A 24,116-nucleotide genomic window follows, 5' to 3' on the forward strand; every position below is an offset into this window, starting at 1 on the left:
GCTGGGAAGTAAGGGGGCAGGCATGCTGGGAGGTAAGGGGGCAGGCAGGAGGCAAGTTTCCATTCCTGTGAGCTGGGAACCTATGTGCCTTTTGGAACCCAGCTGTTTTTATTTCTTGGGTCAAGGTACAACCTGCTTTATCTGGCCCTGCCTGCTAGGGATGCCCCAGGTTCACCAATCAAAACAAATAAAAAATAAAAATGAGGCTGGTTGGTGAGGAAGGGGGCTGGGGATGGGAGATAATAGTTAAAGAGTATGGGGTTTCTTTCTTAGGTGATGACAATGTTTAAAATTGATTGTGGTGATAGTTATACATATTTGTGAATATACTAAAGACCACTGAATTCTATACTTTAAATGGTGGGTTGTCCCAGCACTTTGAGAGACTGAGGTAGGAGGATTGCTTGAGCCCAGGAGTTCTAGACCAGCCTGGGCAAAATAGCAAGATCCTGTCTCTACAAAAAGATGTTTAAAAATTAGTTAAGACATGGTGGCACATTCCTACAGTCCCAGCTACTGAGGAGGCTGAGGTGGGAGGACTGCTTGAGCCAAGGAGTTTGAGGCTGCAGTGAGCTATGATCATGTCACTGCACTCCAGCATGGGTGACAGAATGAGATCCTGTCTCTAAAAAACGGGGGAGGGGTGAGTGAACTGGATAGTATGTGAATTATATCTCAATCAAGCCATTATATATATATAAAAGAATACTTCTTGCTAGACTAATCTGGCAACAATGTGAAAAAGAATTAAATTAGAGTATATTAAAAATAAAAAATTGGGGCCAGGCACAGTGGCTCATGCCTGTAATCCCAGCACTTTGGGAGGCTGAGGCAGGCAGATTGCTTGAGGTCAGGAGTTTGAGGACCAGCCTGGCCAACATGGTGAAACCTCGCCTCTACTAAAAATACAAAAATTAGTTGGGGGTAGTGGTGGGTACCTGTAATCCCAGCTACCTGGGAGGGTGAGGCAGGAGAATCACTTGAATCTGGGAGGCAGAGGTTGCGTGAGCTGAGATTGCACCACTACACTCCTGCCTGGGTGACTCCGTCTCAAAAAACAACAACAAAAATGGGTTGGGATCTCAAAGGGATACCAAGGGTGAGGGTTAAATTAAGTAGATAATCCACATCAAGGTGCTCTGCACTCTCAATGACAAGGAATAGGAGGTCTGAAAGTGCTAGTTTCCCTCAGTGTCTTCCCTTCTCCATCCCATAGGAGCTGCCAAGAGAGCCCACCAGCAAGAGGCCAAAGAAAACAGAAGCTCTTTATGCCAAATCAGAAGGACAGACAAGGGGAGTACAGAGGATGGACAGGAGGAGGGCCTGGGACCCTTCCTCCCTCTTTATTCACAGATTTAGATGTCGTTCCATCTGCTCTCGAAGTTTGAATTTCTGGATCTAGAGGAAAGAAAAAGGAGTTAGGGTGACCAACTGTCTTGGTATGCCCAAGAATAAGGGGTTTCTCAGCCTTTTAGTGCCAAAACAGGGAAAGCCCCAGGCAAACCAGGATTAGGTGACTTGGTCAGCCTACTGCCAGCCTCTCCACACCCATTGCTGAAGCAAACAGAGGTGGGGCCCCATGGGACCCCAGAGCCCAGGCTGCCCTCCCCAGTCTCCTTCACCTTACACACCTTTCCTGAAACTGTGAGGGGGTAGTTTGTGACGAACACGATGTACCTCGGAATCTTGAAGTGAGAGATCTGCAGACCAGAGGGAGGGAGGTAAGGCGTGAGGCTGGGCAAGCTCACAGAGGTATGGGAAGGGGACCAGGGGCTGGCTTGGCTGGGAATCAGCTTCGTCGAGGGCAGAGCAACCCCCACCCCAGGCTGGTTGGCAGAGGAGTGGGCGAACAAAGAACCGAGCAGCATCAGCTTGGTTGGGTGGAGGCTCCCACCTTCCCTTTGCAGAAAGCTTTGATCTCCTCCACCGTGGTCTCCTCCCCGTCCTTCAGCCGAATGCAGGCACAAATCTCTTCCCCCATCCGATTGTCCTTCACTCCCACGACCTTCCAGGGCCAGGGAAAAGTATCAGACATCACCTTGTTCGTGTGTGTTTCCTGTTTCTGGGGGCTCACCTGAGCCGGGTGCCTCACCTGCACTTCCTGCACCTTCGGGTGCGTGTGAAAGAAGTCCTCGAGCTCTGCGGGGTAGATGTTCTCACCACCCCGGATAATCATATCCTTAGAGCGGCCCACGATCTTGCAGAAGCCCTGTTCGTTCATTGTGGCGATATCTCTGTAAGGAAAGCCCAGGGGCGACCTGTCACCTCTGCCTTGTTCACTCACTTGCTTGCTCACTCATGAAACATTTATTGACCACCTACTGTGTGTCTTCCACTGCTCTAGACTCTGGGAGACATAGCAGGAACAAGACACAGTCTCTGGAATTAATAGTCTAGTAAGGGGAGGGGAGGCAGACAAATACAAACCAATACCTATAACATATTCTCTCTCTCTCTTTCTCTCTCTCGCTCTCAACATATCTATACATATGCTTTTCACGACTGGCTTCTTTCCGGGTCTTAACTCAAATGTCTCCTGACATCTTCTCTGTCCTCTCAATCTAAGGGAAGCTCCCCTCCCCACCACAGCCACTCTCTCTCCTATAACCCTATTTTATTTTCTTGGTGTTTTTTGTTTGTTTGTTTGTTTTTGAGATAGAGTCTTGCTCTGTCGCGCAGGCTGGAGTGTAATGGCACGTTCTCAGTTCACTGCAAGCTCCACCTCCCAGGTTAAAGTGATTCTCCTGCATCAGCCTCCCGAGTAGCTGGGACTACAGGCACGCGCCACCATGCCTGGCTAATGTTTGTATTTTTAGTATAGGTGGGGTTTCGCTGTGTTGGCCAGGCTAGTCTCGAATTTCTGACCTCATGTGATCCACCTGCCTCGGCCTCCCAAAGTGCTGGGATTACAGGTGTGAGCCACCGTGCCTGGCCTATTTTCTTGGTGCTATTTATCGATGTCAGGCATCATCTGTCTTCCTCCAAAAAGAGGATACTTCTCATCTTACTTTCCTCTGGACCTCCAGCAGCGAGAACAGTGCTAGCACATAAGGAATTCTAATAAGAATTTGCTGAGCTAACAAATGAGTGACTGAATCTGGACTCAGCTTTTGCAGCTGCTGGTGTAGGATGATGACCCAGTTGATTTCTTCTGTGCTATGTATGATCATCCCCACCATATACATTTTGGAAATTAAGTCTCCAGCATGTGAGGGGTCATCTTGATACCCACATCCTCACGGTGCCAGGTTAATGTTCCCGGCTCAGCCTCAAGACCTCCAGCCTCCCCTCAGCAGCCAGAGCCTCCAACCCGCCCTGCCTTCTCACCCTGTCCGATACCACTTGTCCTGATCCACTGCTTCCTCCGTCTTCTGAGGCTCGCCCCAGTAGCCCAGCATGACGCAGTACCCTCGGATGCACAGCTCCCCCGGCGTGTTCAGCTTTGCCAGCATCCCCGCCTCCATGTTCATGATCCGGGCCTGGGACAGGACAGCCTCAGGTTGGGGCTTCCTATCCTCTTGCTTCAGCATAGGTGGTCCTCAGAAATGGAGAGAGCTTTGCCTGCTCTCAGCCCCCCAACTCAACCACCTGGAATGAGGCCCCCTGGCTCTGCCTATCCCCATCCAGAGAAGGGAGACAAAGGCTAGAGTCGACCCAAAGCCAGTCAGAGACCTGAGCTGGGCATGAAAGAAGAGCTGAGGCCCAAGCTGGGAGTGCTGATGAACAGAGCAGGCAGGCAGCTGCTGCAAAGAAAGAGGTCTGTGGACTGCAGAGCCAGCTGAAGAATTATAAACTGCAGAGGAGAAGGGAGTCTCCTCTTACTTCCCATTAAGCAGTTAATAAGCCAAAGAGGGTGGCATGGCAACACCATGTGAACAGGAGAGGCAGAGTCTGAAAGTCTGGTAGAGCAAAGAGCCATGGCCACCGTGCCAAGGAAAGCCGGGCCTCCATGTGCCTGTCTGCATCTGTGAAACGGGGTGAGTGATGTCTGCCCCTGTTTCCCTTCCAGGTGAGCATCCTAGTGAGAATGGCAGTGCAGCTGTAGGACACATGGGAGGGGGCTCACATCCCTACTCAAACCCTGGGTACAGGGCTGCTCTGGCGAGAGGGCAGGGCATATGCACACCAGGACAGCGGTCAGCACCAGCGGAAGCGGCCACTTGTGCACAGGGGCAGCAATCCCCCAGGGGCGGGAGCAGAAGGGTGCAGGGGAAATCAGGAGCCAGCTGGCACAGCCCCAGTGTTGGAGCAGGAAAGGAGGCATGGCTGGGCGTTTAAGATTGAGATGCACTCTGGGGCAACCTTTGAGGGGCAAAGGGACCCCCCCAAAGGGATAGGCTGCTTGGGAAATGAAGTGTTTATGCCAAGCAAGAAGAGAAACTCTGCTAAAGCGAGAGGCGGGGACCCCTGGAGGAAAAGAAGCTATGTAGGAAAACTCTCTGTGCTCTGGCTCCTCTTTGAGGCTACCCTGGCTGCCCTGAAACAGACAGTGGGCTTGGCAAAAACACACCTCAGACAGGAAGGGAGGCTGCGGAGAAGTTCAGCTGGCAGCCACTCACAGCCACTGTTCCAGCTTTCCCCCTTTCATGCTTAGCCCACAGAGAACGCTCCAGGCCAGGCCTAGCACACTGCTGCTGCTGGGGAGCTCTAGGCATCCTGAGTGAGCCATTTGGCTCTCTCACTAAAAGCAACAGATGTCCCAGCTGGGTGCACCCCAGTTGGGTGATGGGAGGTGGGGCTTCAGAGTCTTAGTCAGGGGCTCACCTCCGTGTGAGGCATAATTCTGCCCACACTTTCTGCCTTCTGCTCCACAGTGTCCTCAGGGAAGTTCGAGAATGTGACGGGACTGTTCTCTGTGGTTCCATAAGCAACCTAGAGGGTCGAGAAAGGGCGCCTGAAGAGGGCTCAGCGCATGCAGAGGGATCGGGTGAGCTATCTGGGGAAATGGGAAGGAATTCATAAAAAAAAAAAAAAGGGAAAGTGGAGGACAGCTGAATGGTGGAAACAGAGACATCATTGGTAGGGGCCTGGGGTCAGGAGGCAGAGATGCTGGGAGTGAGCAAGCTAGATCTCTGCAGGGCCCCAGATCTGAAGGAAACTTGAGAGCAGGGACACCATTCTCTTCCAGCTGGAGCTCTCTCAGTGCCCCGTTTCCTTGGAGCAGCCACCTGTCTGTGCCTGTGGCTCCGGTATTACCCGTCACCCCACCCTTCTCTCCCCCCTCCCCTGGCTGCCTTAACCCCACCTTCCTGATTTCAGGCCACACCCCCTGCCCCTCGCTTCCAAGCCAAAGGCCCCATATACTTGATGAGAAAGCCAGCCTGCCTTGGCCCAGCTAGGAGTGGCACAAACACACCCCACCCCCCTCCCCATTCCGCAAACCCTGAACAAGTGCCTGGCCTTGGGGCAGGCATCCCCCAAGCTCTGGAGAGTTTCCTGTGAATTTATTTTCATCAAAATAAAAAACAACCTAAGCAGTGATTTTAAAAACCAGTGGCATCCCCCCTCCCCCCTGCACCCCCATTTCCAGTGGTTGGAAAGCCTGAGCAACAGAAAAACCAGAAGCCAGCCTTGGAGAAGCCTAAATACCATCAAGGAATGGTCTAGGCCAAGTATGACCCCCCTATCCTAGAGGCAAGGGGCAGAGAGGTTTGGGAAAAGGGCAGGCACTGGAAATCAGGGCCCAACACGAGGGTACTGGGTAAGGGGAGTGAGGCTAGCTACCCCATGTCCTAGGTCCCTTTTAATCAACAGACACCAGATCTCATCCATCCTCCTCCCTGCACCAAGCTTCCCCCATATCAGCTGCTCTGGCTCTGGCACGACTGGGGTTTGGTTCAATGCGGGGTCTGGTTTCTCCCTCCACCATTCACAGACAATATCCTGTGCCAGGCAGCTTGGAGCTCATCCTGAGGCCAGGGCTGTGACCCTGCCTGTTCACCCTCCCCTTTCCACAGGAATCCGGACATCGTGGCTGGCAAGTGGGTACACAGAAATCTGGCGGGCTGGGGCGGGACTGCCCACAGAACTTAGGGTCTGGCAGCCAGAGCCGTCCAGGGCTGGTCCTTCGACCTGCCCCACCCCCTCCCGCACCCGTCCTCACAGTCCTGGGGCCACTGACCGAATGTGGCCTCTGCCAAGTACACCTCGGCGCCACTCAGCCGCCACCCTGAGACCCCTCAGGGGCGGGTCCTGACCACTAGGGTTGGGGATGAGGGATGGGGATATTTCGGGGCAATGAAGGAGGGAGGATGGTGAGACTGTGCTTGTGGCCTGTGGTTTCCAGGTGTGTTTGCCATTCCCGTTGGCCACCCTCCCCGAGTTCCCACTTTTTTGCTTAGCCTTCAGCTGTGGAAAAAGGGGATGGGGGCGCAAGCAGGGTTGGGAGAGAGGGGTGGGGGCGCGCCCCAGGGTGGGGAAAGAGCTCGGGTCTCCCCAGGGCCAACTTCCGCGCGTCCGAAGTGGGAGCCCGACGCCGGGGCGGCTCTCACGCTCGGCCGGAGCCGCACAAGCACCCCATTAAAGCGCCGCCAGCTGGCCCACCGCGGGGAGACGCGTCCGGCTGTCCGGTCCCGCTTCCTCCCGCCTCGCATCCAGGGCACCCGGCCGAGCGTGTGTGGATGGTGCGGCGTGGAGGCTCAAACTTGAGCAAACAAATAAATTCAGGGAACGCCTCCCCTCTCTATGATGTAAACTCGGGGCTCCAGACATAACCATTCCCCCTTCCCAGAAAAGCCCCGGGAAAGGCGGTAGGCAGAGGAGCAGCACAGGAGAGCAGGGGGCTAGAGCCGGGGCTCGGGGGCCACGGTGCCACTCCCCCATGCATGGTCGCCGGCTGGGGGAAGGGCCCCGCCCCCTTCCCCGTTGGAGGGCGGGGGCGCATCTCTGGGCGCGAGCGAGTTAAGCCCAGTGGCCTCGATGCTCCACGTAGGAGCTGGCTCGGCTGCCGGCTGCGGTCAGGGCCACCGTATAAAGAGGGCGGCAGACCCGAGCGCCCAGGACTCGCCGCTGCCCGCGCCCCGCCGCCGCTGCTGCCCCCAGCCCCGGCCCCAGGAGTCCTGGCCATGGCCAGCCCAGTGCTCTTGCTCAGCCTCGGCCTCCTGGCTGGTCTGCTGCCGGCGCTGGCCGCCTGCCCCCAGAACTGCCACTGCCACGGCGACCTGCAGCACGTCATTTGCGACAAGGTGGGGCTGCAGAAGATCCCCAAGGTATCAGAGAAGACCAAGCTGCTCAACCTACAGCGCAACAACTTCCCGGTGCTGGCTGCCAACTCGTTTCGGGCCATGCCGAACCTCGTGTCACTGCACCTGCAGCACTGCCAGATTCGCGAGGTGGCCGCGGGTGCCTTCCGCGGCCTCAAGCAGCTTATCTACTTGTACCTGTCCCATAACGACATCCGCGTGCTGCGCGCAGGTGCCTTCGACGACCTGACCGAGCTGACCTACCTCTACCTGGACCACAACAAGGTCACCGAGCTGCCCCGGGGGTTGCTCTCCCCGCTGGTCAACCTCTTCATCTTGCAGCTCAACAACAACAAAATCCGTGAGCTGCGCGCAGGCGCCTTCCAGGGAGCCAAGGACCTGCGCTGGCTCTACCTGTCGGAAAACGCGCTGAGCTCCCTGCAGCCGGGGGCCCTGGACGACGTGGAGAACCTCGCCAAATTCCACGTGGACAGGAACCAGCTGTCCAGCTACCCCTCGGCTGCCCTGAGCAAGCTACGGGTGGTGGAGGAGCTGAAGCTGTCCCACAACCCCCTGAAAAGCATTCCGGACAATGCCTTCCAGTCCTTTGGCAGATACCTGGAGACCCTCTGGCTGGACAACACCAACCTGGAGAAGGTGAGCTCCTGTCTGCGCGCTCTCCCCTGGTTCCTTCTTCCCTTCCTGGAGGCCCCAGGAGCCAGAGCCACAGCTGGCACCAACCCCTGTCCCCAGGTTCCCTATCCCTCTGGCTATCTCCAAGGTGAACAGCTCTGCCACCTCCCTTCCTCACCTTGCCACATCCCTACCCTAATGCCTGTCGGCTGCCAGTCTCGGCCACTGCCCTCCTAGGATTCTTACATATAAAAGGAGTGGGGCTGCCCTGGCCCCACAAATGGCCCCCTAGGGCCATCTCCAGTGCTCCCAAACCCCCCACTGTGGGCAGCAGCCACCTCTTCCTGTTGGGCCTTCCACCCCTCCTCTGCTGTTTTCCCGTCTCCAGTAAACCTACCACCCCATAAAGGAAGGTTTGTTTATTGAGGAGCCTTCTAGAGGAGCTGGGCAGATCAGGCCCACAAAGAGACCCTGTTTCTGGTGGGGGCTGTGCATATGTGCTTAGGGGGAGTGGGGGACTGGGGAGTGAGGGGAAGCAAATGCCTGAGGAAGACATTCTCCATGCCCCACAGAGGCCCCGGTGGATGGCCCTGCCCAATCCACACAGACACAATTCATTGCATTCTCAAGTCCATTGCAGCTCAGTAGGCATGGGACCAAGGGCTCCCCCAGGCTGCAAACATCATGCCCATGGGCTCCGTGAAGGGGCAAAGGCAAGACCACTATTGTCAATCCTTGGCACAATACCCCAGGTGTCTCTCCATAGGGAAGACTGGCATGCCTCACTGTCTCCAGACTGCTGACTGCCCTTTGCCCTCCCCCATCACTAGACCCATTTCCTGTCTGCTTCCTCACTCATTCCTTTCTCCCCTGGGGTGCCCAGTGTCTGGCCAGCTGGGGCTACATTGGATCCCAGCAGAATCCCTTCTCTGGGACTGGAAAAATCACCCTGGTACAGGGCCTTCAGCCAGGAGGTGTGGGTGGGGACCAACAAGGTAGAGGAGAGTCTGGTTACTGGAGACCTTCATACCTCAATGTGGGCCACAGGAGAGGGTGCGGGTGGGGAGATGTGGGCAAAATCTCACTTGGGCAGCAGCCAACCTTTGTTTGGGTAGATGGAGCCTGCTCAAGCCTGCCCTTCAGCCCTGCCTCTCCCCAGCTGAAGTTGAAGTCCCCTGTGGCCCACCAGTGCCAGAGTGGTCTTTCAGTGGGCAGCAGAGCGGCGAATCAGGGGTTGGTTTGGGGCAGGGGAGGCCAGACAGGAATTGTGGCGCCTGGGCAAAGGTGTGGGCACCAATAGAACATTTCCTCTGGAGCCGTCCAACCTGGCCAAAGGCTCCACCAAGGTGGCTTCACAAATAATGTCTGGTTGGCAGTGGGGGAGCAGTGAGGACAGAGCTGGGGGAAGTCCTAGGACCCTGGGACTGTGGGGAGCCTGGGCCCACTGCCCACTCCACTAAGCACAGACCAAGTTCACCATGTACCAGTTTGGGTTGCTGGGGCCAAACTCTGGCAGCTCCACAGTCCCAGTGTTTGTGCAGGGATTGTGGTGCCAGGGGAAGAGGAGCTGGGTGTGGTCCTGTGGCTACTGTTTACCCACTGCTGTGACCCAGGGCAAAGGACAACGCTTTTTCCGTTTCCCCATTTGCATATTGAAAATAACACAACCTGGCCGGGTGCGGTGGCTTGAGCCTGTAATCCCAGCACTTTGGGAGGCCGAGGCAGGCAGATCACGAGGTCAGGAGATCGAGACCATCCTGGCTAACAGGGTGAAACCACGTCTCTATTGAAAATACAAAAAATTAGCCCGGCATGGTGGTGGGAGCCTGTAGTCCCAGCTACTCAGGAGGCTGGGGCAGGAGAATGGTGTGAACCCGGGAGGTGGAGGTTGTAATAAGCCGAGATCGTGCCAGTGCACCCCAGCCTGGGCAACAGAGCAAGACTCTGTCTCAAAAAAAAAAAAAAAAAAGAAAAGAAAAGAACACCACCTGTCTCAAAGAGGGTTGTATAGATTGGATCATCTGAGACCACTTGGTCACACTGCTTTGAAAACCGGGAAACTCCTCCAAGCGCTGTGGCTCAGGTTCAGGCAAGGACCCTGCCCCTCTGGCACTCGGGTGCTCACTCATTCACTCATGACCACCTTGCTCCCCAGTTCTCAGATGGTGCCTTCCTGGGTGTAACCACGCTGAAACACGCCCATTTGGAGAACAACCGCCTGAACCAGCTGCCCTCCAACTTCCCTTTCGACAGCCTGGAGACCCTCACCCTTACCAACAACCCCTGGAAGTGTACCTGCCAGCTCCGGGGTCTTCGGCGGTAAGAACACCCCCATGTCACTCCCAGAGCCCACCCTCATGTGATAAGAGACACATTAGCCCCGCACTAAGACATGTTGGCCATGCATCCTAGATCTGCTACCTAATAGGCATGGGACCCTGGGAGCCTCAGTTTCCCCATCTGTAAAATGAAGATGACAGCTTCAGACTATCCTGTGGCCAAGTCAATCTTGGTCCCATAGTTCTCTGCCCTTCCCCTCAGCACTCCCACCTTCTTCCCCAGACCCAGCAAGTTTCTGTCTCTCCAGGTGGCTGGAAGCCAAGGCCTCCCGCCCAGATGCCACCTGTGCCTCACCTGCCAAGTTCAAGGGCCAACACATCCGTGACACGGACGCCTTCCGCAGCTGCAAGTTCCCTACCAAGAGGTCCAAGAAAGCTGGCCGCCATTAAACAGGTGGGGGCTGGGTAAACAGGTCCCCTATATCCCTCTTTGGTGATTCCAGCAAGTGAGCTGGTATCTTCCAGGGTACCCCCTCCCACTGGAGGGGCAGGCAGACCCTCCATTTTTACAGAGAGAGGAGGGGAGGACTGGAGCCCCTTTCAAAGGGAGGAAAAGCTCCTGCCCAGGACTTCCATCATTTTCTCCAAGCATTATCTGGGTTGCTGGAGTACTGACATCGATCCTTGCCTCCTTGCAGGTTCTGACTCAGCCAGTCCTGGTGACTGGCCACTGCCTTCCACCGGAGAGACTACTGACCTTCCCACTTCCACCCCTACCTTCTCCCCACAGCCTCTGCTGATGCACAGAGCTGCCCACACCTAGACACGTCCTGGCAGGGGGCCTCGGGCACTCCACTACCAACCCAGCTCCACTCAGCAGTGTCCTGGGGAGAAGGAAGGCTGAGCCCCTCCCCAGCCATCATGCCTTCCCCACCCTCCAGCTCCTCTCAGAGAAGCTGTTGCTGAGACCCCCCCAAGTCAATCAGAACCACAATGGGTTGGTCATCAGGATGGCCACCCTTTCAGGATCATCCTTCCTCTGTTCCTCTTTCCCTGCCACGTGGCAACAATCATCAGATCGTTGACCTACCCCTTGCTTCCAGAAAGGGTTTTAAAGCCCATGCCCCAACTCTGCCAGCCCCCACCTGCCAGGACATTCTAGCAGGACATCGGTGCTTTGCTGCCCATCTTCCCATGCTGCAATTTTTTCCTGAGATTTCTATAAATATAAATGTATGTATGTATGATATTTAGTCCCCTGCCACCTATTTCCTTCACCCACCAGGTGCTGATGAGGTCAGACTATCTTTTATCACATCTGCTTTCTAGAGGGAGGGCGGGCTGCAAGGGTCGCCTTTGAACATCTGGCCTGGGCTCATCCCCATGTCTGTCAATCTGTTGTCATCCAAGGCCTGGCCTGCCCACAGCCCGGGCCCTGGTCACCACTCACCACCAGGTCCTTCATATTTATCTTGTTGATGATGGCTCGGATCAACTCTGGAGGTGCAGGGGACCCAGCAATGACACCTGAATCACAGAGAGAGGGGCTGACACAGCTCCCCACTTCTCCAGGCCCAGTGGAGTCCTTTTACCTACAGCTCGTTCCAGGGAGGAACCTTCCCTTTTCTCCCCTGACCCCGAGCCTTTCCTACACCTGGCAGCTGGCCCTGGGCTGGTGTCCCGGGACACTGGGGATCTCCCTCCCTCCCACCCACATTTTTACAGTGTCCTTCCTGCCCCCTAAATAAAAGACTGGGAGCTAACTGACCCAGGCCATTCCTGTAGGGGAAGCAGCCCCCTCCCCAAGTCTGGCTACCCTTGGCCCCACCCCACCTCCACGCATGGTCGAGATGTCATAACTGGAGAAGTCTGGCTGGTTCAGAATGTCCACGAACATCGTGGGGGTACCATACAGGAAGGAGCCTCTGTATAGGAGGAGGTCTCGAAATTAGGCTTAGAAGTGGAAGGGAACTCCCTCTTCTCACCCACCCCACCATGAAACTGCAGCAAAGGGAACAGGCAGGAGAAGCTCCTGAGGCAGGAACTGGTCCTCTCCTGGGGGTCCTCCACTGTCCCCATCCCCAGTCTCCTGGCTGGAGGGAGGAGGCAGCTCAGAAAGATGTCAGGGCCCAGGAGTGAGGAACAAGAGGGTTTTATCAGCCTACAAGTAGCCTGTTCACCAGTGCCCACCTCTCTCTGCTGATGGCCTCCAGTGCCTTTTTGCCATTGAAGATGGGAGAGGCCAGGATGAGGGTGGCACCGTACATCAGACACATCATTGTGCCTCCCACAGAACCCAGGCAATGGTACAGGGGGCTGGGCAGGATCATCCGCAACTGCTCTGGTGTCTGGTGATGGAGACAGGAGGCTGGGTCTGTCTTGGAACCAGAAGCCAGTTCCTCTAGCTGGCAAGGGGAGCCCAGCCAGCCCCCCACCCCTGCCTGAGCCACCCCTCCTGCAGCCTTGCCCTGGGCCTAGAGCCGCCTCACCTTCTTATGCAGTTTCAGGCGCTCTCCTAATATGCTGGAGTTGTTGACAATGTTGTAGTGGGAGAGGGTGGCCCCCTTGGGGCTGCCTGTTGTCCCCTGACAAGGCAAGCAGGGCATGGCTTGGCCTCCTTCTCATCTCCTTCCCACCCTGGGCCACTGCCTTGAAGAGCACTGGACCGGGAATCAGGAGACAGGGATTGTTGCCCCAGATCCATCTGTTCAGTATATTTGCAAAAGATCTACCACAATGCCAGGTGTCAGGGTCCAGCAATGCAGAAGATAAGGTCTCCGTTCTCATGCCACCTATATGGCCCAGAGAACTCTGCCACCCACAAGCTGGCTTGGGCAAATTCTCTCTCTGGGTCTCTGATTCCCCATCAGCTAAATGAGGGGCAGCCTCTAGCAGTTCTAACCTGTGTTGGTTCAGTGAATCTGCCACTGCACCGGGAACAAGAGGGCTGGAGTGGAGAGGACAGGGGGCTGGGGGAGGAAATGACAAGGATACCAGGTGCTGATATTTTCCAGGGCAGAGAGGACAGCTGAAGGCCAGTCTCGGTAAAGAATGCCTACTCTCTGCTGTCTCCCCATCCCCGCGGAAGTGTCACAGAGGCAGGGGGCATGTGTCCACCTGGGCTTGGGGCCTGGAGACCTCTGCCCTACCGAGGTGAACTGGATGTTGATGGGGTCATGGCAGGACAGGAACTGCTGGATGTGCTGGAGCTGTTCCAGATGCTGCTTTGTGCTGCCAGCCGCCACCACGTCATCCAGGAGCAGGGTTCCCGGCAAAGGGGCATCCACTGAGATGACTGTGGTCAGATCTGGGAGCCTGGGGGTGGGGAGGATGGTGAGAGACAGGGGCTGAGGGAGGGGGCAGGGTGGGTAGTAAGTGAAGGAATCAGGGATGCTGAATGACGCACCACCCACTAACCGGGGACACACCCACCTCTGACTTTTCAAGGCCCCTGGCTGGGCATTCTCCACCTCTGGACAGATCTGCTTCAGGATGTTGTAGTATTGCTGGGTCTTGAATTGCTTGGGGAACACAAGGGCCTTGCAGCCCACCTGTGGAAGGGGAGTCCCCCACCTGCAGTCAGCAGGGAGCCTCAGACTAGAGCTCTGGGGGAGTCCTCACTAATCAGTTGCTCTCATACAGAGGCACCCGCCTCTGACACACACACCTCCAGCACACTCCCAGGCACCACACTGCAAGACAAATGCACACATGAACCAACCCCAAGACACACACACCACACCCTGAGACACATATGCATCACATATGAGGATGGACACACATGCATACATACACCTCTGCCCTGACACACACATGCCCCCGTCCCTGCACACTCACGCCAGGTTTGTGTTTGACCAACCACCCTCTCCATGGAGTTGGGGCCACCTTCCAACCATCTATGACCTAAGGAAGGACACTCTGCATGTCACCCACCCATGCATGCCCTAGCTCACACCGTCAGACTCTGTGACAAGCGGAGTCTGTGCAGCCCTCTGTGCCAGGCCCCAGCCAGGCCCCTCCCTGACGAATGAGCTGTACCTTCTTGAGGACATACTCCAGTTCTGTATGCTGGTAGGCTGGGTTCACAGATACCTGGTGGAAGCGGTGAGGGCATATCAGTATTCTGGGCAGACCCTGTCCCTCCTGCTGCCCCTCTACCCCCAGGAGGCATAGAGGCAGCGCTCTACACCCCTCTAACTCCCGGAGGCCTCCTTGGTGGGCCTCAGGAGAAAGCACTACCTGGTTTGAAACCAACCAGGCACTGGTTTGGTCCTGGGGGCTGAGGGCCTGAGGGGCTCCCCTTGAATGATGTTCCCCCACACACACCCAGCTGTGCCAAGCAAGCCCCTCCTCACCAGAATGATGCCCGCCTGGGCAGTGGCCAACTGTATGAGCACCCATGCATAGGAGTTAGGTCCCCACATGCCCAGCCGGTCACCCTTGCAGAGACCAATGCTCAGGAGGCCAGAAGCAGCTTTGTCCACCTGGTGTAAAAGATGGGGCACAAGGGGTGAGATGGGGCAAGCAGGAAGGGGCCCAAGACGCCCACCCTCAGCCCTTAGCCCGGGAGTTCTCATCAGAATCACTGGGGACAAAGGGACAGGCAGATTCCCAGCCTCAGTGGGTCTGCCCTGGAGCCTGCATATTTAACAAGTGCTCCAGGAGCTGCTGATACAGGAGGTGTTGGACCCCCTGTGCCTCAGTCCTGTTTCCTTCTCCTGCCATCCCTTGGGGTTCTCTGGCAGCCCTAGCACACTGCCCCATAGCCAGGTGCCCACGCTCCTGGTTCTGCCCAGCCAGGGCAGCTTGGGAACTAGCACCTGCCCACTTTGAGGTTTCCAGGTCAGGACCCACCTCCTCCTTGAGTTGGGCGAAGGTCAACCTGACGTTTTCATGGACGACGACCAAGGCCTCTCGTTCTGGGACCCTCTGTGCTGTGGCCTCCAGGCACCGGCCCACAGTCTTGCTGATAAGATGGTTTTTGGTGCACCCTTGAACGTAGCTGAGGCCTCCAGCGGGCAGGGGAGCCATGTGATCCACCTCTCTGGAACTGTAGGGAGAGGAGCTATGAGTTTGACTGTCCCAGACCAGCCTCCCTAGAACCAAGGGCATGGCACACCCAGTCAAGTCAGGGGGTAGGCTGCTGACAACATGTTAGAAACCATTAGGTTTTCTCCAGATCTTCCTGTAAGCCTAAAATCCCCCAGACCCTTTTCCCAGCCTCAAGCCTAATCCCAAGGCAGCAGGACAGGGACAAGGTTACACCAAGCTGGAGCAAAGGGCCCTTCTTCACCTTCCGGGGAAAGGTGAGATGCCCTAGCGAAGCCAGGGAGAGCCTGCCTGTGCAGACAGATCTTACAAAGCAGGACCATGCCTTCGCCCCCAGGCCCTGCCTCCTGGAGAATAAACAGGTCACTGGGGTCCTTCCTAAGGAACCAGGGAAGCTGTGCCTGGACCCAGGGCTGGAATCCAAGGCCTTAGGATTTTAGGCTCCTTAGTGGGCCAGTTTTTCTCCTGAGGGCCTGAAAGCCAAAGACAGAATAGGAAAGGAGTAAAGGAGAGGGCAGATGGAGGCCCTAAGAGAGGCAGCTGGGAGGCCCCTGTTATTCCACAGGCCTGTAGGTGTCCAGTGCCAGGTGCTACAAGATCCTGAGCACCTGCAGATGAAGCAGAAAGCCCCTATACGCCAAATGGCACCTGGGCTCCAGCTCCCACTCTCAGATGATGTCACAAGGCAGGCAGTTTCGGTCTCCAGGGAATTAAGAAGCTGGCTGAAAGCAGCCAGTTAAGGAAAAGGGGCCAGATGTCAGACAAGCAAAGGGCACCAAGAGCCTGAGAGTACTGAGCTGAGGATGTTAAGTGGAGGAAGCAGCCAGCTCGGGACCTGGCTCGGGTTCTAGTCTGGGACTGGGACTCTTCACCTCTCACATGTGGCTGCCTATCCATCTCAGGGCACAGGTGGACACAGGTCTGGGTAGAGGTCTGGGCAGTCACGGGAGTAGTAACCTACTCCCCACTTCTCTCCATCAGCCTTTCAGGAACTACCCATCTCCTCCCAGCCCTGCCAGGTAAGAAACGACCCCCAAGTAAGGGCACGTCAAGCTGGAGGAGAACCTGCACTTCCATTACTGCTCCACTGAACTTTCCTCACCTTTTATTAACTGTGGCACCTGAGCCGCGCACGGCTGCTCACACCTGTAAAGTAATGCCAGTACTTTAGGAGGCTGCAGCAGGAGGATCACTTGAGCCCAGGAGTTCAAGACCAGCCTGGGCAATATAGGGAAACCCTGTCTCTATGAAACATTTTTAACAATTAACCAGGTATGGTGGCGCATGCCTTAGTCCCAGCTACTTTGGAGGTTGAGGGGGGAGGATCACTCGAGCCTGGGAGGCAGAGGTTGCAGTGAGTCATGGTTGCACCACTGCACTTGAGCCTGGGTGACAGAGTCCCTGTCTCAAACAACAAACCAACAAAACCCAGTGAGACCTGGCAAGTTATCTGTTTACTCTTTGGCTAGAAGGGGATGAACAGACTGCCTTGCCTATTCCATAGGGGGGCCATGAGGTTCAAGTGTCAACAGGCCTGCAAAGGTGCTCTAGGAATGCTGAAGTGCTCTGTAATCGACAGGCATTTTACCGTCCATTTATGGCATTTATCCACCACGCATTCAACACACATTCAGTGAGCACCCGTATGTGCCAAGTACTATGCTAGGACTAGAGATAGAACAAGCCACAGTCCTTCCTCTAAGAAGCTCCCTGTCTCTGGGAAAATTAGACATATTAGCTCTTCATGGGTGGGAACAGCCTAGAAAATCAGGAAATGGGAGCCATGAGGCAGACTGTGGGGGGGATCCCCAGCCCATCTGAGGCCCATTCTCTGTCCCCTCAAAGCTGGGTTAAGGTAGCCTCTCTTAGACCTGGGTCCTGGGGCCACGCACACTATGGCCTTCTCAGCCCTACAGAGTAATTAGCCAACATTTATTCCTCCAACAAATATTTAGTAAACACCCACCACAGAGAAGGCCCAATGCTAAAAAATGAACATAACCAGAAACAGTCCCTGTCCTTGCAGAGCTAAGGGTCTGGTCAGAAAGAGAGGAGTGCAGTCAACCTTAGCAATGATGAATGTATGTTTAGAAAGCTGAGATAAGGAAGGGACCATGGTCCTAGGAGCACCTGTAAGAGGGAATCTGGGATCACCTGGGGCTCCAAGGAAAACTCTCTTAAGAAAGTTATGCCTAAGCTGAGAGCTGAAGGGTGAGGAAGTGTTCATCATCAGAGAAGGGAGAGGAGGGCATTTCCAGCAGAGGAGAGCTTGTCTCTGTGGCTGGAGCACAGAAAATGAGAGGGAGTGCTGTGAGAATGGGAGGAGTGACTGGAACTTGAACCCAGATGAAACCAAAGGGCCCAGAGCAGAGGACATTAGGCCTGGAAGAATGAGGAGAGCCCCCATACTCCAGGTGCTGGGGTTGGGGTTTTCTCCACCCATGGGCCCAAATGGACCCACATCATTTATGAAGTGAAGACGGATGGATGGATGTTGGAACCAGGATCTGTGTTTATGGGCTGATCCCTCCCTTGTCCCTCTAGGGACATCAGAAGGAACCTTCTCAACCAGTGTCACTCCCTCCTCCAAGGGACAGTTTTTCAGGATGTGGTCCATGGAGATCTGCTTCGGAATCATCTCAGGATCTCACAAAGAATGCAAATTCCTGGGTCCCTGCAATGCCTACTCATTGCAGAGCTTCTGGGGAGTGGACCGGGGGAATCTGAATTTTTAACAGAATCCCATGTGATTCTGAAGTGGGCCTGGATGAGAAGGATTCTATGAACCACACTTTGACAACACTCTCTTGGCAATCTAAGCCACCCCAACCATCTTTGACTCATCTATTCAAGCAAGCTTTAGTGAGCACCTACTGTGTGCCCGCCCTGTGCCAGGTGCTAGGGATACAGGGATGGATAAGACACTGCTTCCAACCCTCTAAGTAGTCACAGTGTGGTAGGAAGAGAAAGGTATGTAAACAAATCATTTCAACTCTCGGATTAAGACTATTCAGTAAGGAAGAGAACAAAAGGAAGATAACCTACTCTCTCTCCAGGGATACATGGGACAGAGTGGGGTTTCTTTCCCCACACTCCCCACATCTCAACTACCAACCTCAGCTCCTCCTGCTTCTCACCCTTGTAATTTCACTCAATTCCACATGTCTATGAAATCTGTGGGTCTTCAGGGTCTACTGAGATCTGCAGAGGTCTAGAGTGGAAAACTGGTCCTCTTCCCATCCCCCTACTGATGAAGGAAGATGCTGCATGTCCCTCCAAACCTCCACATCCTCCTGCAAGAATGTGGTCCTCAGCATAGGGGGCCCCTGGAGCTTCTACCTGGAGTCCACCAGGCCAAGCACATATCCAATGATGGCCTGGAAGGTCTGGAAACCAGAGCACACCTTCTATGGGAATAGAATTTGCTCTGTTCACATTCCCACCTAGGTCTGAGTAAGAGCACAGAAACTGTTACCTAGAGCAGGCCAGTGAGGACACGCAGTCCTGGGAATAGGGTGTGACACCTGGACTTCCCAGGGGCCTTTTTTTTTTCCATTGTTTGTTTGTCTGTTCATTTTTGAGAAAGGATCTCACTTTGTCATCCTGGCTAGAGTGCAGTGGTGCAACCATGGCTCACTGAAGCCTCGACCTCCCAAACTCAAGCAGTCCTCCCACCTCAGCCTCCCAAGTAGCTGGGACTACAGATGTGTGCCACCACACCCAGCTAATTTTTATTTTTATTTTTTGGTAGAGATGGAGTCTTATTATGTTGCCAGGATTGGTCTCAAACTCCTGGGCTCAAGTGAGTCTCCCACCTTGGCATCCCAAAGTCCTAGAATTACAGGTGTGAGCCACTGCACCCGGCCACCAGGCACTTTTTTTTTTTTTTTTTTTTTTTTTTTGAGACAGAGTTTCACTCACGTTGCCAGGCTGGAGTGCAATGGCATGATCTCGGCTCACCGCAACCTCCGCCTCCTGGGTTCAAATGATTCTCCTGCCTCAGCCTCCTGAGTACCTGGGATTACAGGCATGCGCCACCATGCCTGGCTAATTTTGTATTTTCTATAGAGACAGGGTTTCTCCATGTTGGTCAGGCTGGTCTTGAACTCCCGACCTCAGATGATCCGCCTGCCTCGGCCTCCCAAAGTGCTGGGATTACTGGCGTGAGCCACTGCGCTTGGCCACCAGGTACCTTTATATCAGAGGGTGCAGTGTTCAGGATGAGGCTGTTCCCACCTCTCACAGGTCACCTGTCTGCTTGGCCAAAGCAGTGTGATTTACCTCAGCTTCTCTCTCCAGGCTTTCTGTGCCAAGGCTCCAGGTCACTGGCCCTGAGTAGAAACTGAGTAGTACACTGCGGACAAGAGCCTTCTCCTCCATGAAGGACAGGAAATCAGCCTAGGGATCTGGATCTCCCAAGGATGAGGCAACCCCTAAGTTAAATGCACAATGATTATTGGGGTTGGGGCACGTCAGGCAGTTTCTAGAGGGGAAAAGATTGAAGCTGTTCAGGACTCCTGACAGGGCACTCCACAGCTCATTCTACAGCTGTTGTGCTAGGAAGACCATGTATATCTTCTACTGATGACTGCTCATGCCTTGTGAGGGACAATTTCTGGGAGGAACAAATTTCAGGGCAGCAGGGAGCAAAACTGGGTTGCCCTGTAAATGGGCGAGGCAGCCGTTGCCATCCCACTGGAGGGTCTGTCACGACAAGGGCTGATGGAAAGGCTGTTTTCTTAGACTCCTCACCTGGGAGGTGAGGACAAGCATCACAGTGAAGGAGGAACACAGCTGATGCTCTGAAGCTCAGGGGACGGGAGGAGAATGCACCAGGCCAGGGAGTCAGGGATCCGAGGTCTCATTGCAGGTGTGCCGCTGGCTGGGTGGGTGACGGGTGTCTCATGTCACAGCTCCTCCGCTCACCCTTGATTTTAGCTACAGGAACTTCCTCAATGTGGGAGTCCCTGGTTCTGCAGGCCAGCCCAGCCTGGAAGAGGAGCTCATGCCTCCAGGGACAGCAGTCAACCCCATGGGGCTGGGGCTCCAAGTCTCACCTTTTCTGGGAGGTATCTGTACCTTATCAGAGGTCCAGGTGAATGAAGCTCTTGTTGCCTAGGGTGATGATGTTAATAACATCCCCTCATCCGCTTCCCCACTCCCTGTTTGCTCTCTCTACCTCCTATCTCCACTTCCTAGGATCACTCTCCAAAATAAACTACCTGCACCCAAGTCCTTGTTCTCAGGGGAATTCAAATTAAGACACAGGATTTCTCCTTTCTAGAGCTCACCTTCCCCACCTATAAAGTTTGGGAACTGGCCAGGCATGGTGGCTCACATCTGTAATCCCAGCATTTCGGGAGGCCGAGGCGGATGGATCACCTGAGGTCAGGAGTTTGAGACCAGCCAGGCCAACAGGGTGAAACCCCATCTCTACTAAAAATACAAAAATAAACCAGGCGTGGTGGTGCACACCTGTAGTCCCAGCTACCCAGGAGGCTGAGGCAGGAAAATCTTTTGAATCCAGGAGGCAGGGGTTGCAGTGAGCCAAGATGGTGCCACTGTACTCCAGCCTGGACGGAAGGTGTTCAGCCTCATAATAAGCATCCTCCTATTCTCACAATGACCAGGAGTCCCATTTGGTTTGGAACTTGGTTTTCCATTATTCACCATGGTTTTCAGACCAAACAGTGGTCTCCTGGAAATTCTATTTGGGAAATCAACAGGCTGATTTATGGGGGGAAAAAAAGAAAAAAGAAAAAGTCCCGTTCAATTGGCATATGTGTTTTCTCCTGTGTCTTCACAGCAGCTCTGACAGGTGGTGTGACAGAAACCCCAACAGGTCCTTCTTCTCTCACGACACACCCTCAGACATCTAGCTGGCCACACTGTGTGAAATAAAGACCAAGTTTCCAAGCTTCCCCGGCAGCCGGTCTGGCCAGATGGTGAGGTTCTGGCCAGTGGGGTTAAGAGGGGTAGCGTGTGTAACTTCAGAGAAGAAACTTTCAAAGGAAGGGACATCTTCTCTTTTTTTTCTTCCTCAGGCTGGAATGCTGCTTGTGACAGGAAAATAATGGTAGCATTTTAGACCACATAGTGATTTTGGGCACCACAGAGCAATAAGAGAGGAGCCTGGCGCCTGGACAGCAGGAGTTACCACACCAGTCACAGACTGGCTGTCTCCCAGATAAAGAAATTCCCATCTCCTTTCTTTTTTCTTTTTTCGCTTTTGAAAATTAAATTATTTATTTTGAGATATTTGTAGATTCATATGCAGATGTAAGAAATAATATCGAGGCCAGGTACGGTGGCTCATGCCTGTAATCCTAGCACTTTGGAAGGTCAAAGCAGAGGAATTGCTCAAGCCCAGGAGTTTGAGACCAGCTTGGGCAACAGAGCAAGACCATGTCTCTAAAAACACAAAAACAAAAACAAAAACAAAAACAATAAATTTGAGACAGGCCCAGGCTCACGGGCAGTGGTGTAGTCATGGCTCACTGACTGCAGCCTGGACCTCCTAGGCTCACGTGATTCTCTCACTTCAGCCTCCTGTGTAGCTGGGACTACAAGTGTATGAACCCATGGCTGGCTATTTTTTTGTATGTTTTATAGAGATGGGGTTTTGCCATGTTGCCCACACTGGCAATTTTTTTTTTTTTTTAATTAGCTGGGCATAGTAGCATGCACCTGTACTCCTAGCTACTTGGGACGCTGAGGCAGGAGGATCTCTTGAGCGTAGGAGTTCAAGGTTGTTCACGCCCACTGCACTCCAGCCTGGGCAACAGAGCAAGAGCCTGTCTCAAAAAAAATAAATAAATAATAATAATAATAATAATAACAACTACAAAAAACTACAAAAAAGAAACAATACAGAATTATCTCATGCACTCTTCACCATCAATATTCAAATTTTCCCAATGTTAACATCTTACAAAACCATGGTACAATATTGTAGCCAGGATATTGATATTGATAATAATCAGGACACACAATCATTCCCTTGCCCCCATCTTCTTTCAGTCACTCTCAGTTTGGGTTTCTTCAAGACACACTAATATGATCCTGTAGGTGTGGTGGCTCACGCCTGTAATCCCAGCACTTTGGGAGGCCGAGGTGGGTGGATCACCTGAGGTCAGGAGTTTGAGACCATCCTGGCCAACATGGTGAAACCTCGTCTCTACTAAAAATACAAAAAATTAGCCGGGCGTGGTAGTGTGTGCCTGTAATCCCAGCTACTCAGGAGGCTGAGGTAGGAAAATCACTTTAACCCAGGAGGTGGAGGTTGCAGTGAGCCAAGATTGTGCCACTGCACTCCAGTCTGGGCCACAGAGAGAAACTCCGTCTCAAAATTTAAAAAAAAAAAATTTTTTTAAATGCAGGTGAGAATCATGAACTCCCATTCTACAGGTAAAGAAGCTGAACTGCAAAGAGATCAAGTGGCCCGTGTGGCTGATGAACACCCGAGCCAGGAGCAGAGGACGCGGTGCAACCGCCTCAACGTTACAGCCATGCCTTCCTGTGCCCCACCCTCAGATCTGGGTGAAAGGAGTGGGCATAGGCGATTCCTGTTCCTTCTGGTTTGGAATTTATATCCTATCTGATCATCAGAGATAAATATAACCTCAATTTTATTCTTCCGCAATTTCTACTAACTGATCCCAAGAAACGGGCCAGGGTAGGGCAGGGTTGAGTTGGAAACAGGCGGCTCTTCCAAGGAATTAAGAGTTCTACAAACTCATATCAATGCAATGTGCTCATAAACACAGGAACCACCCATCATTTAGAAAGAGGGAGCATAAACAAACCAATTCTCCTTCCTTGCCCACACCCCAAATGCCTGGGGCATAAAGGGTGGCCACTTCTTTCTCTTTCTTTTTTTTTTAATTTTATTTTAAGTTTCGGGATACCTGTGTAGAACATGCAGGTTTGTTACATAGGTAAACGTTTGCCATGGTGGTTTGCTGCACCTATCAACCTGTCACCTAGGTATTAAGCCCTGCATGCATTAGCTATTTACCCTGATGCTCTCCCTCCCCCAATCCCACCCCTCGACGCGACACTTCTTTTTCTATTCTTTCGTTTTGTTTTGAGACTCACTGTGTCACCCAGGCTGTAGTGCAGTGGCACAATTACTGCTCACTGAAGCCTCAAGCTCTCAGGCTTAAGAGACCTTCCCATCTTAGCATCCCAAGTAGCTGGGACTACAGGTATGAGCCACGGTATCCCAACTTCTATTCTTAAAGGGATATGGTCTTAGGATTTTTTTTTCAATGCGACATGGGAAGCTTAAGGAGTTAGAGGAAAAACAGCGGTGCCACTTGTTCTCAACTCAGAACTAAAGTAACTACTTGGAGAGGCATCAGCTACTTAGCATGGGTATTGTAAAACCCAAGGCTCTCAGGGCCCAGGTGGGACTGAGGCCAGATAACAGCCTTGAAGAAACAAAGCACAGCCCCACCTTAAAGGTGCCGGCAGTAGGCTGGCTCCTGAGAACTCAGGCCCGGATCTGAGTAGAGAAGTCAGGAACGAGAAATTTTATTTTTTATTTTTTAAGAATTCTCCTGACTTTTCAGTGTTGGCAACTAGCATGTTCACTGCTTTATCCCAAGTGCCTGAGTGCCAGGAACATCAGAGGTGCTCAAATGAATGACCAAATGAATGAATTAAAAATAATGCACATATGGCCGGGTGCGGTGGCTCAAGCCTGTAATCCCAGCACTTTGGGAGGCCGAGATGGGCAGATCACGAGGTCAGGAGATCGAGACCATCCTGGCTAACACGGTGAAACCCCGTCTCTACTGAAAAATACAAAAAACAAACTAGCCGGGCGAGGTGGTGGGCGCCTGTAGTCCCAGCTGCTCGGGAGGCTGAGGCAGGAGAATGGCGTAAACCCGGGAGGTGGAGCTTGCAGTGAGCTGAGATCCGGCCACTGCACTCCAGGCGACAGAGCGAGACTCCATCTCAAAAAAAAAAA

At 53.7% G+C, this 24,116-nt stretch overlaps 2 protein-coding genes across 2 annotated transcripts in view; one reads left to right on the top strand and one right to left on the bottom strand.

Moving 5' to 3' along the window:
- Positions 1 to 1,247: 1,247 nt before the first annotated feature.
- ACSF2 (acyl-CoA synthetase family member 2) overlaps positions 1,248 to 24,116 on the bottom strand; it is a 48,925-nt gene continuing 26,056 nt past the window's right edge. The window contains exons 2-16 of the mRNA XM_023204447.3: positions 14,948 to 15,143; positions 14,449 to 14,577; positions 14,132 to 14,185; positions 13,526 to 13,644; positions 13,243 to 13,408; positions 12,583 to 12,678; positions 12,284 to 12,441; positions 11,927 to 12,018; positions 11,544 to 11,620; positions 4,765 to 4,872; positions 3,328 to 3,479; positions 2,093 to 2,234; positions 1,895 to 2,005; positions 1,632 to 1,700; positions 1,248 to 1,398 (exon numbers count right to left, since the gene is read on the bottom strand). Coding sequence (XP_023060215.1) covers positions 1,348 to 1,398; positions 1,632 to 1,700; positions 1,895 to 2,005; positions 2,093 to 2,234; positions 3,328 to 3,479; positions 4,765 to 4,872; positions 11,544 to 11,620; positions 11,927 to 12,018; positions 12,284 to 12,441; positions 12,583 to 12,678; positions 13,243 to 13,408; positions 13,526 to 13,644; positions 14,132 to 14,185; positions 14,449 to 14,577; positions 14,948 to 15,143 — 1,720 coding nt within the window. The 3' untranslated portion in view covers positions 1,248 to 1,347. The remainder of the gene's footprint in view (positions 1,399 to 1,631; positions 1,701 to 1,894; positions 2,006 to 2,092; positions 2,235 to 3,327; positions 3,480 to 4,764; positions 4,873 to 11,543; positions 11,621 to 11,926; positions 12,019 to 12,283; positions 12,442 to 12,582; positions 12,679 to 13,242; positions 13,409 to 13,525; positions 13,645 to 14,131; positions 14,186 to 14,448; positions 14,578 to 14,947; positions 15,144 to 24,116) is intronic.
- Positions 6,905 to 10,543, top strand: CHAD (chondroadherin). The gene is made up of 3 exons (XM_023204453.3): positions 6,905 to 7,838; positions 9,970 to 10,133; positions 10,402 to 10,543. Exons 1-3 carry the CDS (start codon positions 7,065 to 7,067, stop codon positions 10,541 to 10,543), a joined length of 1,080 nt encoding a protein of 359 aa, XP_023060221.3. The 5' UTR covers positions 6,905 to 7,064.

The sequence above is a fragment of the Piliocolobus tephrosceles genome, chromosome 16 (assembly GCF_002776525.5).
Source record: "Piliocolobus tephrosceles isolate RC106 chromosome 16, ASM277652v3, whole genome shotgun sequence".
NCBI classification, from domain to species: Eukaryota; Metazoa; Chordata; class Mammalia; order Primates; family Cercopithecidae; genus Piliocolobus; species Piliocolobus tephrosceles.

Bases quoted from the DNA above. Each gene is read 5' to 3' on its own strand.
- CHAD (XM_023204453.3), top strand. From the start codon at position 7,065: ATGGCCAGCCCAGTGCTCTTGCTCAGCCTCGGCCTCCTGGCTGGTCTG. The intron at 7,839-9,969 runs GTGAGCTCCTGT...CTTGCTCCCCAG, and splicing joins ACAACACCAACCTGGAGAAG to TTCTCAGATGGTGCCTTCCT. The intron at 10,134-10,401 runs GTAAGAACACCC...CTGTCTCTCCAG, and splicing joins CAGCTCCGGGGTCTTCGGCG to GTGGCTGGAAGCCAAGGCCT.